Here is a 17596-nt window from a genome sequence, read left to right on the forward strand (position 1 = left end):
TAAAACAAAAAATTTGACACCAAGCCACATAAGGAGAAATTAGGGCAGGTGACCAAAAGCTTGGTCAAAGAGGTAGGCTTTAAGGAGCATCTTAAAGGAGGAAAGAGAGGTAGCGAGGCGGAGAGGTTTAGGCAGGGAATTCCAGAGCTTAGGGTCCAGGCAACAGAAGGCACGGCCACCAATGGTGGAGCGATTATAATCAGGGATGCTCAAGAGGGCAGAATTAGAGGAGCGCAGAGATCTTGAGGGGGTTGTGGGGCTGGAGGAGATTACAGAGATAGGAAGGGGCGAGGCCATGGAGGGATTTGAAAACAAGGATGAGAATTTTGAAATCGAGGCACTGCTTAACCAGGAGCCAATGTAGGTCAGCGAGCACAGTGGGTGATGGGTGAACGGGACTTGGTGCGAGTTAGGACACGGGCAGCTGAGTTTTGGATGACCTCAAGTTTACGTCGGGTAGAATGTGGGAGGCCAGCCAGGAGTGCGCTGGAATAGTCAAGTCTAGAGGTAACAAAGGCATGGATGAGGGTTTCAGCAGCGGATGAGCTGAGGCAAGGGCGGAGGCGGGCGATGTTACGGAGGTGGAAATAGACGGTCTTAGTTATGCTGCAGAGATGTGGTCGGAAGCTCATTTCAGGGTCAAATATGACACCAAGGTTGCGGACAGTGTGGTTCAGCCTCAGACAGATGTTAGGGAGAGGGATGGAGTCAGTGGCTGGGGAACAGAGGTTGTGGCGGGGACCGAAAACAATGGCTTCGGTCTTCCCAATATTTAATTGGAAAACATTTCTGCTTGTCCAGAACTGTATGTCGGACAAGCAGTCTGACAATTTAGAGACAGTGGAGGGGTTGAGAGAAGTGGTGGTGAGGTAGAGCTGGGTGTCGTCAGCGTACATGTGGAAACTGACGCTGTGTTTTCGGATGATGTCGCCAAGGGGCAACACGTAGATGAGAAATAGGAGGGAAAGTCAAGAAGGACAAGGAGGAATAGTTTACCTTTGTCACAGTCACAAAGGATGTGGGGGGGGGAGGGGGGATGTGGGAGGGGGATGTGGGGGGGGAAGGGGGATGTGGGGGGGAAGGGGGATGCGGGGGGGAGGGGGATAGTGGAGGGGGATGTGGGGGGGAGGGGGATGTGGGGGGGGAAGGGGAATGTGGGGGGGGAAGGGGAATGTGGTGGGGGAGGGGGATGTGGGGGGGAGGGGGATAGTGGAGGGGGCTGTGGGGGGGGAAGGGGAATGTGGGGGGGAGGGGGATGTGGGGGGGAGGGGGATGTGGGGGGGAAGGGGATGTGGGGGGGAGGGGGATGTGGGGGGGAAGGGGATGTGGGGGGGGAGGGAATGTGGGGGGGATGGGGGAGGGGGATGTGGGGGGGAGGGGGATGTGGGGGGGAGGGGGATAGTGGAGGGGGATGTGGGGGGGAGGGGGATGGGGGGGAAGGGGAATGTGGGGGGAGGGGGATGTGGGGGGGGATGTTGGGGGGGAAGGGGATGTGGGGGGGAGGGGGATGTGGGGGGGGAGGGGGATATGGGGGTGGGGGAAAGGGATGTGGGGGGAGGGGGATGTGGGGGGGAAGGGGGGATGTGGGGGGGGAGGGGGATATGGGGGTGGGGGAAGGGGATGTGGGGGGAGGGGGATGTGGGGGGGAAGGGGGGATGTGGGGGTGGGGGATGTGGGGGGCGAGGGGGATGTGGGGGGGAGGGGGGATGTGGGGGGGGTGGAAGGGGGATGTGTGGGGGGGGAAGGGGGCTGTTAATTTAACCTCCGCCCTGAGGTGCTGAGACTATATTAACAGCCAACTCCAGTCCCATTGGGTGAGTTAACTCAGTAGGCTGGGAATTTAACCTGGGACCTTTTGCTTGTGCGGTTTGACAGAATCTTTACCAACTCAGTCTCTGAGGGATTTAAAAAAAAACTTTCCTGAAACAAAAGTTGAATCCACATATAATAAAAATTGGTTTAATCTTTAACACCACCAGTCATTTAAACATTAGCCGCACCATCACTGGTACTTTCACCGCGGTGCTGATAACTTGGGGTTAGAAAACTTCCATTCGTCTCTGTGGCGTGGCAAGGGGGCTGTCCAAACACGTCGCACAACAAATTAAGTTCAACTCTGTAACAGTTTCTTATGCAGTATGTTCCTGGGGTGACTGGAGGGCATTGGAAATGTACAGAGTTGAGTTACATTAGACTGCCTTTGCACCTAAGACAGGCGGATGCAGAGCAGCCTCCTCGGAGAGGCTGGAGGACCGGTACGTGACATGTACGGGGGACTTAAGAGGTGGAGAAAATAACTTGTCAAATGAGGAGAGAAACACAAGCCTTTTACATAAATTTAACTCACTTTGAAAGGTGATTTTGAACTGAATTTAAATTTGCTTTCAAACAATTTGACTCTAAACAATCTCTTGTTACTCCAGGATTTGACCTCTCACAGTGACCCCGTGTGGCCGATGAGTCTTGAGTGTGTTGGCTGGCAGTAAATCCGTGTGTGCATTAGATCTGGTTTTTGAACCCAATTAGATTTTGAAGGGGCATTGGCCCCCTGGGATGGTTTGTTTTGGATTCAGCAATTTCTGGTTGCAAGCCACAAATTCCTGGAATACCATGAATAAAATGAGCTCTCCGCCTCTATCCAACATGGTGGCAGGCGGTCGAAGCTCGAGCAATAAATGGAGAGGATTGCAACAGGGCTGGGAACTGCTGCCATGCTGGATAGGCCATCGCTGTTGGTAACGGGCTTGGGCTGTTTGCAAGTTGCTGCAGCTGTTCGTCTCTCCTTCCCTTCTCATCTTTGCCAGCGTGTTTCCCAGAGAGCAGCTGCTGAACCTCCTGGGCAAATTCCAGGGCACCCTTTTAAAGATCAATGGTGTGATTTACAGTGCTCCCTCACTAAGTCACTGTCCACTATGTCGCACGTATCGGAAACTCATTGGGGAGAGGGCTCCACTCCCAACTTAGTTCTGTTTTAAGCAATTCCCGATACTCTGGCTCAAAATGGCGACTGTTTCTGATTTCCATTGTCCTATAAAAAATGAAATAGTTCCTCGTATTTTTAGTCCAGTTTTCAACACAATTTCTTGACTCCAGGCCAGCAGTTGGGGTGTTACAATTGGGCTCAGAGTCCCTGGGCTGGGTGTGTGTGGGGATTATCCTGAGTTCTTGCTTTTGGCCGTTGTCCTGTGGTTAATGTGCACATGTGAAGGTCCGATGAGGACTGGGCCGAGTGTGACCGCAATGTCCCAGATGGTTCACTAGCCTGCCGGCACTTGCTGTCCAGCCTTGCACCTGGAGGTTGGCCAATGGTGAGGTGAAGAAAGGGATGGTATCGGATTTTATGGCAGCAAATGTGGAAGGGGAAAAAAAGGAGAGGTAATCAGGGGATGGAATCCAATATGTGCTCCAGTACCTCCCCCCTGGGACCCTCTGCTCCACTGCAGATGAGATTAAAGCCATAAACTCAGGGCCCTGTGAGATAAAACCAGGCTCTGTGAACATTGCAGGCTGGTTGACTTTGGCCAGTGGACTTTCTGTTCTTCTACAGGTGTCCAGTTCTTGATACAACCCTCTGTCTCTCTTTGCCCCCCACCCCGTGATTTTGTGAGGGAACACTGTTACATTGTTAATAAGAGATTGATAATATAAATTAACCCTTTGAAGGCCACGGGGAGTTCTCGATACAGTCTTGTGAGATACACACCATTGCTCTTTCACTATTTCGCATAACGTCGCGAGCATTATCTTCACGCTGGGCCACTTCGTACTCGTAAAATCACCTTTTCTCCTTTAAGGTAATGATGACAAGGCCACAGGGGAATATTTTGACAAGAACATGTGGAACTCAAAGGGTTAATTGAAAGGGAGAGTCTCGCCATCAGCGCACCTTCTAAATATCAAACCTTTAACACAAACTTTTTTCCCGTCATTGGTCGCTGTTTTGAACGGCTCTTGTGTAGATGTTGACTGTTGATCATCGAGGGCTTTGAAAGGGGTTACTGAGCTTTAACAAGGGAGCTGGATTAACACAATACAGCCAGATATGCACCAAAAATATTCTATATATTAAAATTAATAACTTCTGCTTGCACTTTCTGTCTACGAAACGTTGCTTCCTGTTGCCAAGTGTTTGGTGCACGTTTGTGTCAACTTTTCCCATTATAAGTTCCGATGTCCACATTTATAATGGGAACTGTCCATGTGAACTGTGTGCTGTAATTACACCCCCCTGGCAGTGATGGCGATGGAGTGCCACAGGTCTGCGCTCCAACCAACTCCAGACTCTGTTTCCCAAATTCCTGTCGGTTTTGCTGCTTAACTATAAATAATACCAAAATCAAAGTATTGTATAAAAATAAGGACCAAACGTATGACTTTAAAATGGGGAATGGTCCAATTATTAACCTGAAGACTAAAGTCGATCCTGATTCCCAATGCCTCGGGAGACTGACTAGTATTTCAATTAATAACTCAACAATCTGTGCATTAACGATTAGAGAGTCCTGCTCGGTGATTTTAATAACAAATGTGTTAACACATTTGTACGAAATGTCTTTATTATTTTAATCCACTGGATTTTGTTACATAGCAGAGAGAGGATGTCACACAAGGCATGTGTTTTTAAATATTGCACAGCATGACTTCAGCCCAGGTGTGTCTGTTGGTGTTGGTTCAGCTCTCTCGCATGGGCTCACGCTCAGTGTCCCGCTCCCTCAGCGATTCATCAGCACTCAACAGTTCAAGGCGTTATTGCCACAGGGCAACAACTCAAGGCACTTTCATTCATTATGTTTGTGTGTGGGAGTGATAATGTCACCACACTTATGACCCTTATCAATCCGGGTCAAGGCTCCTATAGAAATCTGGAGGGGTTGGAGGGAGTCTCCCCTAATGAGAGTGGGGAAATATCCTCATGAGCCTCATAGACCAGGCCCGATCTCCACACTGGGCTGATTAACCTGCTACTGTGCTGGTCTCGGAGTGAATTACCCACCAGATTTTTCTTTCATTTCTCCCTTTGGAGTCTGCCAGATGGAACAGGCTCTGTTCCGTGGCACGGGAGCTGCAGCCTGTTTTGGGGAGGTGAGGGGGTTGGGGGTGAGGTGGGACGGGAGGAAGCGAGGGACCCAAATCCTGGCACCAGGACTCTACAGCTTGGCACATTGAAGTCAATAACGGGGCCCGTTATGCCACCTAATTGGAAACCCTTAGTTAAAATAAAAATGGTTTGACATTTAGAAGCAAAAGTGGATGGCGAGATTCCCCTTTCCTTGACAAAGGATGATCCTTACTATTGGAAGTACTGTTCTGAGTCACTGCTATCTTACAGGCTTATTAAAATACTTCAGAATAGTACTTTTGGATTTTCTGAAGAAACCCACATCTAATAATCTGTAACCACGGGTATGTTGATAGGAAGATTCTATTTTATATTTATTAATTAATGGCCTTTGGAACTGTTTTGTGTGAAGGAGTTGATAATGAACAAGGCGGTGATGGACGGGAAGCTGAGCGCTCCTCTTGGGTGATGTATGTTAAAGGGAGCCTTGCGAAGGGGAAATCCCATGGATTTTGGGTTTTTTAGAAGAAACTGTTTATTTAAACATTCAGTAAAACAAAAAGTAAAAATTAGATTATAGACTCTGCACCTGTACACTCGTTGGACTGACTAATGTTGCAGTTAATTGATATGCTGGCAGCTCAACACTAAAGGAGGAACTGCCAGCGTCTCTGGACGCAAACACCTTGTATCCCAATAGCTGCAGCCTGTGATGCTGGTCGCCACTAACCTGCAACAAGCAGCCTTGGACACGGAGCAGCACCCACTAATCTAGATTTGTGCTGAGGGTTGTTAAAACACCGCAAGTGGATATTGTACAAAAAAAATTCACACCTCCTCGCCTGTTAATCTTGATTTTTTTTTGTGGAAATTCAAGGCGGATTCTAACTTTTCAATATGCAATGGCTGGGATGGTTTGGCCGTGATGTAAAGATGTGTTTCCGACCCAACCCCCCTCCCCCCCACCCCGTTTAGTCGTGTTTGGCGCGCAGGCAAACAAAACGGACTTGGTCGGTAAACCTGCTGCCCGGGGATGGAACTGAGCAACATTGATGAGGAAGGTTGGCAGTTTCGACTCCATGATCTGTGGTCGGGTTAGCCAGTTTCGGCCGGGGCAGCTGCCACAGTTGGTGTCCTAGCCTTGGGGCCAGGGAGGGAGGGGGGGGGAGGTTCCAAGGGTTTTGATCCAGCATCCCCAGCTGGAAAATGTGCACGTTTGGATGGCCCGTGAGGACTGGAACTGTGGGGACTAGCCTCCCCCTAGTCAATAGCCCGTTGACGCTCACTGTCTCTGAAGAATGGCCCGTTGGGTGAGGGTAGTCATCGAACTGTGCCCGAAGGGGAGTTGGCACCTTCCCGGCAGGAGGCAGGGACCTGCCAAACGCCTTTCTGAGTTGGTACAGCAAGTTTTGGTTAAGTCCTTCTGTTGGCCTTCCGTTTGTTTATCGCAGGTTCTTTTTGTGTTGGCACTCTCCAATTCCCAAATCTGTAATTTAGCAATGTTGAGGACTTCCCTCAGGATCTGCGAGCACTGTGGGATAATCCAGGAAAAATTCCAAGCTCTCCCTACGTCAAGTTTTTTTTTAAGTGTTGAAACATTTCAGAGGATGAGCAGCGAGAATAACAGGTCCGCTTGCCTTTGACCGACCAGCGCCCAGATCACTGGGCTTTTGTGTAAATCCTGTTCCATTGACTGTTGGCACTGCCCAAGCACAATACCCGGGTGGGATCATGTGCCATCCCATTTCCATGGCAGTGGGTGAACATGGCATTCAATAATGAAATAAAAAACACTTTTTAATGCCCCTCTGATTTTTCTCCCGAGTCGCTCTCAGCAGTTTCCAGAAGATTAATCATAAATGCTGGAGACTCCAGGTCAACCCTGGAGGGTTGGATGGGGGAGGCAGAGTTCAATGATACAGCCTCAAGTCGTAGATCCCGACCTTTATTTGTGCAGATGACCCTGTGGATGGTGAAATGACTGTCTCACTGTGCCTCATTCTGCCTGTCCACGTGCAGCGAAGGTCCTTACTTGGTGCTGTCCCTTTCTCTCAGTCTCCTGTTTCTGTGCGATGATTATGTCAAAAGTAGCGCTTGACGGGACAGTGTTTCACTTCAGGTGAATAGTCGGGCCTGAACTAGAAGCTTGGAGACCGGGCAGCCACTCGTTCACTGTCTGCGTCGCACCCTGCTCCCTCACACACTCGACATCAGCCTGTCACAGGGGCAGGAGAACCTACCCACACACACCCCGTCTGTACGATAGCAAAATACTGGAGATGCTGGAAATCCGAAATAACAACAAAAAATGCTGGAAACACTCAGCAGGCCAGGCAGCATCTGTGGAGAGAGAAACAGAGTTAACGTTTCAGGTCGATGATCTTCCATTAGAACTGGAAATAGTTAGCGATATAACAGTGTTTAAGCAAGTACAGAGGCAGGGAGACCTGGTTTTTCAAGTCTTTCTTTGTGTTTCTTCAAACCCAACATCCTAGTTAAACTCTCAACATCCTCCCGTAGTGTGGAGCCCAAAACTGCACATAGTCCTCCTGAGGCTTTATATAAATTCACCGTTTCATCTTGTGACTTTTATTTTCTATACCTCTTGCCATTAGCTTTTTTTATGTTCTTCCATCACCCACCCAGACCCTGTCTATTGGCTCAGATGCAAGAAAACTAACAGCTGCTACATTAAAAAAAAATCATTCTTGGGTTGTGGCCGTCGCATGAGGAGCACCGCCAACAGTGCAGCCCTCCCTCAGTACTGCATGAGGAGCACCGCCAACAGTGCAGCCCTCCCTCAGTAATGCATGACGAGCATCTCAAAGTGCAGCCCTCCCTCAGTACTGCATGAGGTGCGCCGCCAACAGTGCAGCCCTCCCTCAGTACTGCATGAGGAGCACCATCAACAGTGCAGCCCTCCCTCAGTACTGCATGAGGAGCACCACCAACAGTGCAGCCCTCCCTCAGTACTGCATGAGGAGCAGCGCCAACAGTGCAGCCCTCCCTCAGTACTGCATGAGGAGCACCACCAACAGTGCAGCCCTCCCTCAGTACTGCATGAGGAGCACCGCCAACAGTGTAGCCCTCCCTCAGTACTGCATGAGGAGCACCGCCATCAGTGCAGCCCTCCCTCAGTACTGCATGAGGAGCACCACCAACAGTACAGCCCTCCCTCAGTACTGCATGAGGAGCACCGCCAACAGTGCAGCCCTCCCTCAGTAATGCATGATGAGCATCTCGAACAATGCAGCCCTCCCTCAGTACTGCATGAGGAGCACCGCCAACAGTGCAGCCCTCCCTCAGTAATACATGATGAGCATCTCGAACAGTGCAGCCCTCCCTCAGTACTGCATGAGGAGCACCGCCAACAGTGCAGCCCGCCCTCAGTAATGCATAATGAGCATCTCGAACAGTGCAGCCCTCCCTCAGTAATGCATAATGAGCATCTCGAACAGTGCAGCCCTCCCTCAGTACTGCATGAGGAGCATCTCAAACAGTGCACCCCTCCCTCTCTTTCAACCCTATTGAGGCCAAAGTCACCACAATAAAACCATCAAAGTTTAGAGCACAGAAGGAGACCATTCGGCCCATCGTGTCAGTGCCAACTCTCTGCTAGAGCAATCCAGCACCAATCCCTCTGCCCTCTTCCACCACTGCTTCAGAGGACCAACTTCTTAGAACCCATCATATTATTGACTCCTGGACTACCTGTGGGCTCCTGAAATTCCCACTTGTGGATCTATAGGAGCCTCCTAGAATCCTGAGATACTTATCCAAATGGCACATGGGAGCCAGAAAAAAACCCTCACCTATAACTTTATCATCAAAAGGATTTACTGATTTTAACCAAAAGCAAGGAGTTTACAAATTGAAGGGTTTTGAATTTGGGCTGTGTATAATGTTCGCCCGTGAATGCGTTACGTGTTCATATGAAACTCTACTGTCATTGTTAATGAGAGTGCTAAGCTTATGAAAATATTGGGGACTGGAATCTTGTACGCTAACTTTTACACCGTATAATTTCAAGACCTGAAGCTTAGAATGACTGCGTTTAAGTGGTTGAATAGAATAGCACATTTGCAGTAGAAAATGTAATAAAAAACAGCAATTTATTATTTGGTCGAAACAGTTAAAGATAGTGAACAGCTGGGTTAAAGGTGGATGGGGTTTTCTCGGGTTCATCCTCTGCTTTGTGTTGGGTCTGAATGACCTCCCCCCTGAATCCTTGCTCCGCTTTGTATTCTGGAACGTCTCTGTCTCAATTCCCTCCCCTCTCTTGTCTCTTCTCATTCCAGATTACTCTTCTGCTGTTGGTTCCCTTGGATGCTGAGAGCAGAAATGCAGTCGTAAAAACCTCCTCACCTTCCTCCTCGGACTCTACTCTTCCTCTTCGACTCCGTTCTATATTGTGCTTTGGAGAAAGACTGCTGATCACAATCCTAGATACTAGTTCAGCCAGATGCAGTCATAGTTGATTCTAGTGCCTTGTACCTGACTAAATATCCTTGCATTCCACAGTAGTTTAAATAGATGAAATTACCCTTCCTTTGATACAATGACTGAAAGATAATATATATATTAATGAACGTGAAGCTGGTTTGTGATTCCTGTTTATTGTTTGACTCTGATAAATGCCGATGGTGCGTTTACTGTCAAAATTATGGCATGTACCGTAAAACCTGGAATATAGGTACTTTGCAGTTAAGTTTATGTCCCATTGGTGTTAACGACTGCTTCACTGTATATTAAAGCATAAAGGAATGATGGTGTGAATTATATTTGGGATTTTACGGGACTAATAAGACTCAGTGAGGGTGGATGGGTTATTGAGTGATTCAGTTTATGCCAGATGGGGATCGAATAGTTAAAAAGCTGTTTATTAGTTGAAGTAAAAAACCAAAAAAAAATTCAGGAAAAGTTTACGCATGGACTGCTGTTTAGAGGGGTCTGATGACACCTTAAGAATTATTATTAGAATTTGTCAATAACTTGTTCTTTATTTTCTCATCTCCCCACCTCTCTCGAAGGCGTTGACTCCTTGCTGGTTTGACAGGTGAGCCTCACCCTTGAGTGGCGACAGGCTATTCGGCTACCGGAGGCATCACACCTAACCTTGTCCTCACTCAACATCCACGTGCGCCCTTTCAAAGCAGGAGTCGCTCAATATTGATCAGCAGCAGGAACCCAGGCATCGTTTCCCCCCACCCCACCCCACCCTCCCCCATCCTAGGGGTGGGGGTGGAGCTGGGATGATTTAGTGCCCTTACCTCAGCCCTGACTGAGAGCTGCTGACTCAGTAAAACCCGGGGCGTTGAATCTGGGATCTTGCTGGTCTGTACGGGGAGAGTTTCACTTTTTCTTTATCCTGATCAATTGAAATTTAGATTGAGATTAATTGGAGACTTCACTCAACTGTACCCAGCTACTGGTTGGGTGAAAGCATTTTGGTGTCATTACCAGTTTGATTGATGGACAGGAATCTTGTTACAATTTATTTGCACTAATCTTTTTCAATCCCTAATCCCCGTTTGTATTTTTCAACCATCTCTGAGCAGGATCTGATTTACGGAATTATTTATTTTTGGTTGTCTTTATTTTTCCAAAGTGAGATTCACTTCAATTATACAGGTCATTGGTGAGGCCACACCTGAAGTACTGTGTACAGTTCTGGTCTCCTTACCTAAGGAAAGACATACTTGCCATAGAGGGAGTGCAGCGAAGGTTCACTAGATTGGTTCCTGGGATGAGGGGATTGTCCCATGAGGAGAGATTGAGTAGACTAGGCCTATATTCCTTAGAGTTTAGAAGAATGAGAGATGATCTCGTTGAAACATATAAGATTCTTAAGGGGCTTGACTGGGTTAATGCTGGGAAAATGTTTGCCCCGGCTGGGGAATCTAGAACATGGGGTCACAGTCACAGAATAAGGGGTCGGCCATTTAGGACTGAGATGAGGAGGAATTTCTTCACTCAGAGGGTGCTGAATCTTTGGAATTCTCTACCCCAGAGGGCTGTGGAGGCTCAGTCATTGAGTATATTCAAGACAGAAGTCGATACATTTTTGGGAACGAAGGGAATTAAGGGATATGGGGATTGGGCGGGAAGGTGGAAATCAGGTAGAAGATCAGCCATGATCTTGTTGAATGGCGGAGCAGGCTCGAGGGGCAAAATGGCCGACACCTATTTCTTATGTTCTCTAGTTCCAAAATGCAGCCTTTTCCAGTCCGTGCACTCAGCGTCCAAATTCCCCTCTAATCCTTTTACCAATTAATTTAAACCTATGCCCCCTGGTTATTGACCTCTCTCCTGTCCACTCTATCTCGGCCCCTCATAACTTTATACACCTCAATTAAATCTCCTCTCGGCCTCCTCTGTTCCAAAGAAAACAACCTTAGCCTAGCCAATCTTTCCTCATCGCTAAAATTCTCCATTCCTGGCAGGGTTGTCTAGGGTTGTTACCAGCCTGGTTTGCTCCAGACTTTTTTAAGTAAGGTAGCCAAAAATTTCAGAATTTGGAAACCAGTCACCAAAATCTTGAAGTGTTGACTTTTTTTTCTAAAGTTCAGTTAATACAATTTCTGAGTCTTGATGGAGATGTTTGTTATTCAGCTTTTCAAGTGAATTTTCATCTGCAGCAAGACCATTTTGGTTTCTGGTTTTCACAGAGAAATGGGTGCCAGTGACTGAATGTGACATTCAAAAAAATCAATGAAATCCCGGAATCCTACATGATAAATCCAGAAATCGACTTATTCAGTTGCCGCAAAGCGGGGGTGGGGGGGGGGGGTGGATGGGGGTCTAATTGAAAGTTTAGTGGCGTCTTTGACAAGGCTTCTGGCTTTTTTTTACCGAATCACAAGATGCAATCACCAAGACACCATTAAAACCCACCGAATCCTTCTGATAAAACCAGAGTTTGGCTCATACAGTCACCACCAATCGGCCCTGATCATCAGCATAGCAAAGGTCGGGACCCAAGCCCTGGTCTCCCCCATCCAGCCACCCCTCCCTCCTATTCTGCCCCATGTCTGGTTTTAGTGTTCTCAAAAGGTGGCAATCCTACGATTATAGAGCAGAGCTACTGTGAATCTGGAAACACAAGCCACCTTCTCCCACGACTTGCTACGTTAATGTACTAATCAAAGTAAAAAACAAAGTCTTGTAATGAACCTCTGTGTGTGGTGTGTGAGTGTGTGTGTGGGTGTGAGTGTGTGTGTGTGTGGTGTGTGTATGGTGTGTGTGTGTGTGTGGTGTGTGTGGTGGGTATGTGTGTGGTGTGTGTGTGTGAGTGTGGTGTGTGTGGTGTGTGTGGTGTGTGTGGTGTGTGTGTGGTGTGTGTGTGTGTGGTGGGTATGTGTGTGGTGGGTATGTGTGTGGTGTGTGTGTGTGGTGTGTGTGGTGGGTATGTGTGTGGTGTGTGTGTGGTGGGTATGTGTGTGGTGTGTGGTGTGTGAGTGTGTGTGTGTGTGTGTATGTGTGTGGTGTGTGTGTGTGTGGTGTGTGAGTGTGTGTGTGTGGTGTGTATATGTGGTGTGTGTGTGAGTGGGGTGTGTGTGTGTGTGGTGTGTGTGTGTGTGGTGTGTGTGTGGGTGTGTGTGTGGTGGGTATGTGTGTGGTGTGTGTGGTTGTGTGTGGTGTGTGTGTGTGGTGTGCGTGTTGGGGTGTGTGTGGTGTGTGTGTGTGGTGTGCGTGTTGGGGTGCGTGTTGGGGTGTGTGTGTGGTGTGTGTGTGTGGTGTGTGTGTGTGGTGTGCGTGTTGGGGTGTGTGTGGTGTGCGTGTTGGGGTGTGTGTGTGTGTGGTGTGTGTGGGGTGCGTGTGCAAGTCATGGTAAATTTGGCAGCTAAAGGATTTGATTTTTTAAGGAAAGGGAGTAATGCAGATAGATGGAGAGACAAACACATCAGACTCACAACCACAAGTGTTGTGAGAAACATTGGAAAATTCTGATGTTTGGTTAAATGCGCTATTTGTTTGTGCACTGAGCTTGGTGTGAAAAAGCCTTTTGTAATTTGAGAGCTGGAATTATTTCACTCCCGTTAACTGAAAATTATGTTTTTAATTAATCCCCTTGCTTTTATTGCCACTTAACATAAAGCTGGAGGAATTCCTCCGGTCCCTGAATGTAATGATATTGGAAATGTGTTTGTGTTTTACGGGACTAGCTCTCCCCGCCACTGCCCCTCCCCGCCGCCACTGCCCCCCCTCACTGTCCTGACCAATATTTATCCCTGAGCCAGTTATCGTATTGCTGTTTGTGGGAGTTTGCTATGTACTAATTGGCTTCTGTGTTTCCTACATTACAACAGTGACTACTCTTCAAAAGTACTGGATGCCCTGAGGTTATGAAAGGTGCTGTAGAAATGCAAGTCTTCCTTTGCACGCCACAAAATGTGTGGCCCTCTGCTCACCTCCCTCCACTCTTGAAGATGTTGACTCCTGCTGGTTCCAGGTGCAACCGTCCGGCCACTTTTAACGTGAAAGGGTCGGCAGTGAGTTGTGGAAGGCTATTTGGCCAGGGAGGGCATCGCCAGATCCTGTCCTTGGCCTAACAGCTGCACATGGGCACCTTCCAGCAGGAGTTACCGTTCAGTAGTCGGAACCAGAAACCCAGGCTGATAATTAGCCCAGGTGCACTGCGGCCCGATTGCAATCTTCCAACCTCTGCCCAGTCTCAGACCACCTGGCTCAGCTCAGACCTGTTGAACCTTCGACTTTCTGCTGCTTGCCTCAGTGCTGCACTTGCTGCCTTTATCCACCAGGGGGAGGTTATTTTAGAAATTCTATATTGCAAAACCTGCTGACAGTGAATTAATGATTAATTATTGTTTAACTCAGTCATATAAGTTGCATAAAGAGTAATTCAGCCTGGGAAAGATATCTTACAAACTTGTGCAATTATATTAGTGCAAAGTATAGTATTGGAAAATGCAATCAGACAGGATATTGTTTCCCGCACTGCATGGTTAACCTGCCAATGTAGTGCCACATGAAACAACAACAACTTGCATTTATATAGCGCCTTTAACATAGTAAAATGTCCCCATGCGCTTCACAGGAGCGATTATCAAACAAAATTTGACACCGAGCCACATAAGGAGATATTCAGACAGGTGACCAAAAGTTTGGTCAAAGAGGTCGGTTTTAAGGAGCATCTTAAAGGAGGAGAGAGAGGCGGAGAGGTTTAGGGAGGGAATTCCAGAGCTCGGGGCCCAGGCGGCTGAAGGCACGGCCGCCAATGGTGGAGCAATGGAAATCAGGGGATGCGAAATCCCGTTGCTGCAACATGTGACCAGTCAGACACTTGAAAGCACTGCTTCGATTATTTCCAAAATGACCAGATGCTCTGGACTGACGGGACTATCCCAGTTTTGCCCAGTAGATGATTACAGCGTAGCTCATACCCCAGGTCCAGAGTGTTCTCTAATACATTATTCTAAAGTATTTGAACAACTTAGACTGGGCAATCTGGATTTTGAGTGGGTTGTTTGGAAATTTTTCTAACAAACTCAAATAGTTTTTTTTAAAATAAAGGTTAATTTTGTCCTCTCTGCTGTGTCTCATAATTCGTTAAAGGCATTTATATAAATTCAAGTTGCTGTTTTGTTGTATCACCTCTTTGTCCCCAGTCCTGCTGTTACCCCACCACTAGGTTCGACCTACCCCATTAAAGCACCCTTGTCCCCAGTCCTGCCCCAGCCCATCTTGCTCCTATCACACTCTGCCCCCTCTGCTGCTCCACTCGCACTCGATCTGGCTTTCAGAAAACTGCCCCATTTCAAATATTTTTATTTCCATGAATGGGACATCTGGACAGGTTATTGCACGAGCCCCACCTTCCACCATCTTGAATTCGCCACTGGAACTCGCTTGGTTGCCCAACTTTTGGATCAGCTCGTTAAGCGCCGGCAGTAGTGTTGTACTCCGAGCGGTGGTTCCTGATGTGGCGGTGCCCAGGACTTGACAAATAAATGTGAATCTTTGCGACGCTGGGGTAGAAGTGACTGAGCCGATGAACCCTCAGCGTGTCGACCGGGCAGTCCAGTGTCTGCTACTTCACTGGAGACATTAAAATAGCAGACAGCGGAGTGTCATCGAGTGCATTTAGTATTCGCCCACTAGGGTCGGCAGCAGTCACTGATATATACTTGAAAAGGAAAAGTTTGCAGGGCTCTGGAGAAAGCGCAGGGGGAGGGGAACTAATTGAAGAGCTCTTTCAAAGAGCTGGCACAGGCAAGATGGGCCGAATGGCCTCCTATGAGTATATGTCCCCTCGTACTATCCCCAAATGGGCATTCTTTATACGGGAGCTAGACAATGAGTAACTGGAGCCTATTCAACCTGGGGGGGTAGAGGGGACAGATGCCAGCAGAGCCCCATCAGACCCTCAACCTCATGCTCACACACACGCACTTACCAGCAGAAATCTCTGGGTGCTGATCACAACTGTTTTACCCTCTCTCTGTCTCTCTCTCCAAGGGGACACTAAGGTCAGTTGTAGCAGCCTAACTGTTGCCCCCCCCCCCCCCCCGGCTGAGATTGGCTTACTCAACACAAGGCCGTGAATCGAACCTGGGAACTTGTCTGGTTCGTGTTGGCTGGGTGAGACACCAAGCGGAGCAGACGCTCGCTGCCCCGCCAGCTGGGACATAACCTTTACGATTAGCTCTTTGAACAGTGTCCTTGCAGTTTCAGTATGTAAAGGGTTAAGAGCGCCTGTGCAAACTAGATGGGCATTCGAAGGTAAGTGAGGATGACTGTTCTTGTGGACTGAAGGAGCAGAGTTTTCCCTGGTTTTCTATTGTTGCTGGTTTTCCATTTTCTGGAGTTTTTCTGCTTCTCTTGTATTAACTTCAAGTTACTGCATGCACCTGCCTAACTGATGCATATTCTCTTTCTGTGGAGACTTCATGTATTTTCTGGATGATCTGTTGCAACTGGCATGTATTTCTGATGTTGCTTAAATAAACGTATTTCTATGTGCATTTTACCATCAGTGGTCAGGGTGTCCTTTTGTAATGAATCCTCATCATCTTCATGTGGAGAGCCCGTTCTTTCGGTTCCTTTGCTCCTTTCCAATGCTTTGATGGAGCACTTTGCATGGTCTCCTCTCCTGAAGCCTCCTGTGTCAGGTTCCATGAGTGGAGCTAGTCCTCTGGTTTACATTTCGAACTCGCTAGTTTGCTCTGCTCTCACTTTTGTGGGCCCTGGAGGTTTTGGAAACCGTTGATGCAATTCATCAGCAAGTTCCCGGAGCAGGGAACGTCTCACTTGTCACAGTCTGATGCAGTTGGGTCGCGGTAATGCTAGGTGTTTTTACACTGTACAGGGTTAACCTCCAGAGGCTGCGGAGAGAGAGACCTGGCGGGGGTGGGGGGGGGGGAGGGGTTAAGAGTGAAGGAACACCAAAGCTGCAGGACTGAAAAGAAAATGGGGCGTTTGGATGTATGGCTAAACTAGTTAAATAGAAAACTAGGAGCACAAGACTTACCCTATGCTAACAAAGACATGCATTTATGTAGTGCCTTTAAGAAAAGAAAAAATGTAGTAAAACATCCCAAGGCACGTCACAGGAGCGATTATCAAACAACATTTGACACTGAGCCACATGAGCTATTAGAACAGATGACCAAAAGCTTAGTCAAAGAGGTAGGTTTTAAGGTGCGCCTTAACAGAGAGAGAGGCGGAGAGGTTTAGGGAGGGAATTTAAAGCCACATTCAGAAAACTCTGCTACATTTGGTCCCTTCACATGGTGGGGAGATATTGAGGCCCTGGAGAAGGTTCGAGCGAGGGGTGGGGGCAGTAGAATGATACCAAGTCTCCGGGCTCTTGGTTGGCAGGAGAGGCTCAGGGAACTGTGGATTTTTTTCATTAGAGAAACATAGGGGGTGAAATTTATCTTGTCCGGCAGCGGAGAGCGGGCAATAACGAATCAGTCGCCCCCCTTTACACTCCGCCCAACTTTCTTTGACGTTGAAGTCATTGGAAAACAAAATTGGGCGGAGTGTAAATTGGGCGGCCGACTCACGATCGGTGGATTTTACCCTCGTAGATTTGGAGAGAATACGATTGAGCCGATGAAGGGAGCGTGTTCTGTTCAGGTGTGTAGGTTATTTGAGCTGGATAGGGAGAGGCGGTCTGCCATCTTGATGCCAGGAGGTACTTTTTTCCCCACAGAGAGTCATCGACCTCTGAACTAGATTTGCTTCAAGAGCTGTGAGTGGAAGGACATCTCGAGTTATGTAAGGTAGGTGTGGCCAGCAGTGTGACCAGTTACTGTGATCTCCTGGACCTTAGTTGTTCTCGGGCGGAGAGGAATTTCCCAGAGTTTGTTTTTTCCCCAAATTGGCCTATGGTTTATCTGTTCTGTCTCTCCCAGGAGATTGTGTGACTGGGGGAGCTGGCGTTGGATAGGCTACACCAGGACTGGATGGACCTTTTGGGTCTTTTCCTGGTCATTTGTATCCTCCCTGATGGTCATACACCCCAAGAAGGTTTGAGCTTTGGTCCGTACAGAGCTAGCTGATCTCAAGGTA

General features: G+C 48.1%; 1 protein-coding gene across 3 annotated transcripts in view; it reads left to right on the top strand.

Moving 5' to 3' along the window:
- Nucleotides 1-17596, top strand: part of clip3 (CAP-GLY domain containing linker protein 3) — a 77383-nt gene that overhangs the window by 43394 nt on the left and 16393 nt on the right. Inside the window, exon 14 of one of the 3 annotated variants that reach the window (XM_085973242.1) lies at nucleotides 10090-16049. The exons of 1 other annotated variant lie outside the window; for it this stretch is intronic. In XM_085973242.1, coding sequence (XP_085829368.1) covers nucleotides 10090-10096 — 7 coding nt within the window. In that variant the 3' untranslated portion in view covers nucleotides 10097-16049. Of the gene's footprint in view, nucleotides 1-9357; nucleotides 16050-17596 lie in introns of those variants that run through there. One more of the 3 variants, XM_085973241.1, reaches the window with a different exon arrangement.

Source organism: Somniosus microcephalus, chromosome 34, assembly GCF_052327205.1.
Source record: "Somniosus microcephalus isolate GS21.2 chromosome 34, FLI_Smic_1.0, whole genome shotgun sequence".
In the NCBI taxonomy this organism is placed as follows: domain Eukaryota; kingdom Metazoa; phylum Chordata; class Chondrichthyes; order Squaliformes; family Somniosidae; genus Somniosus; species Somniosus microcephalus.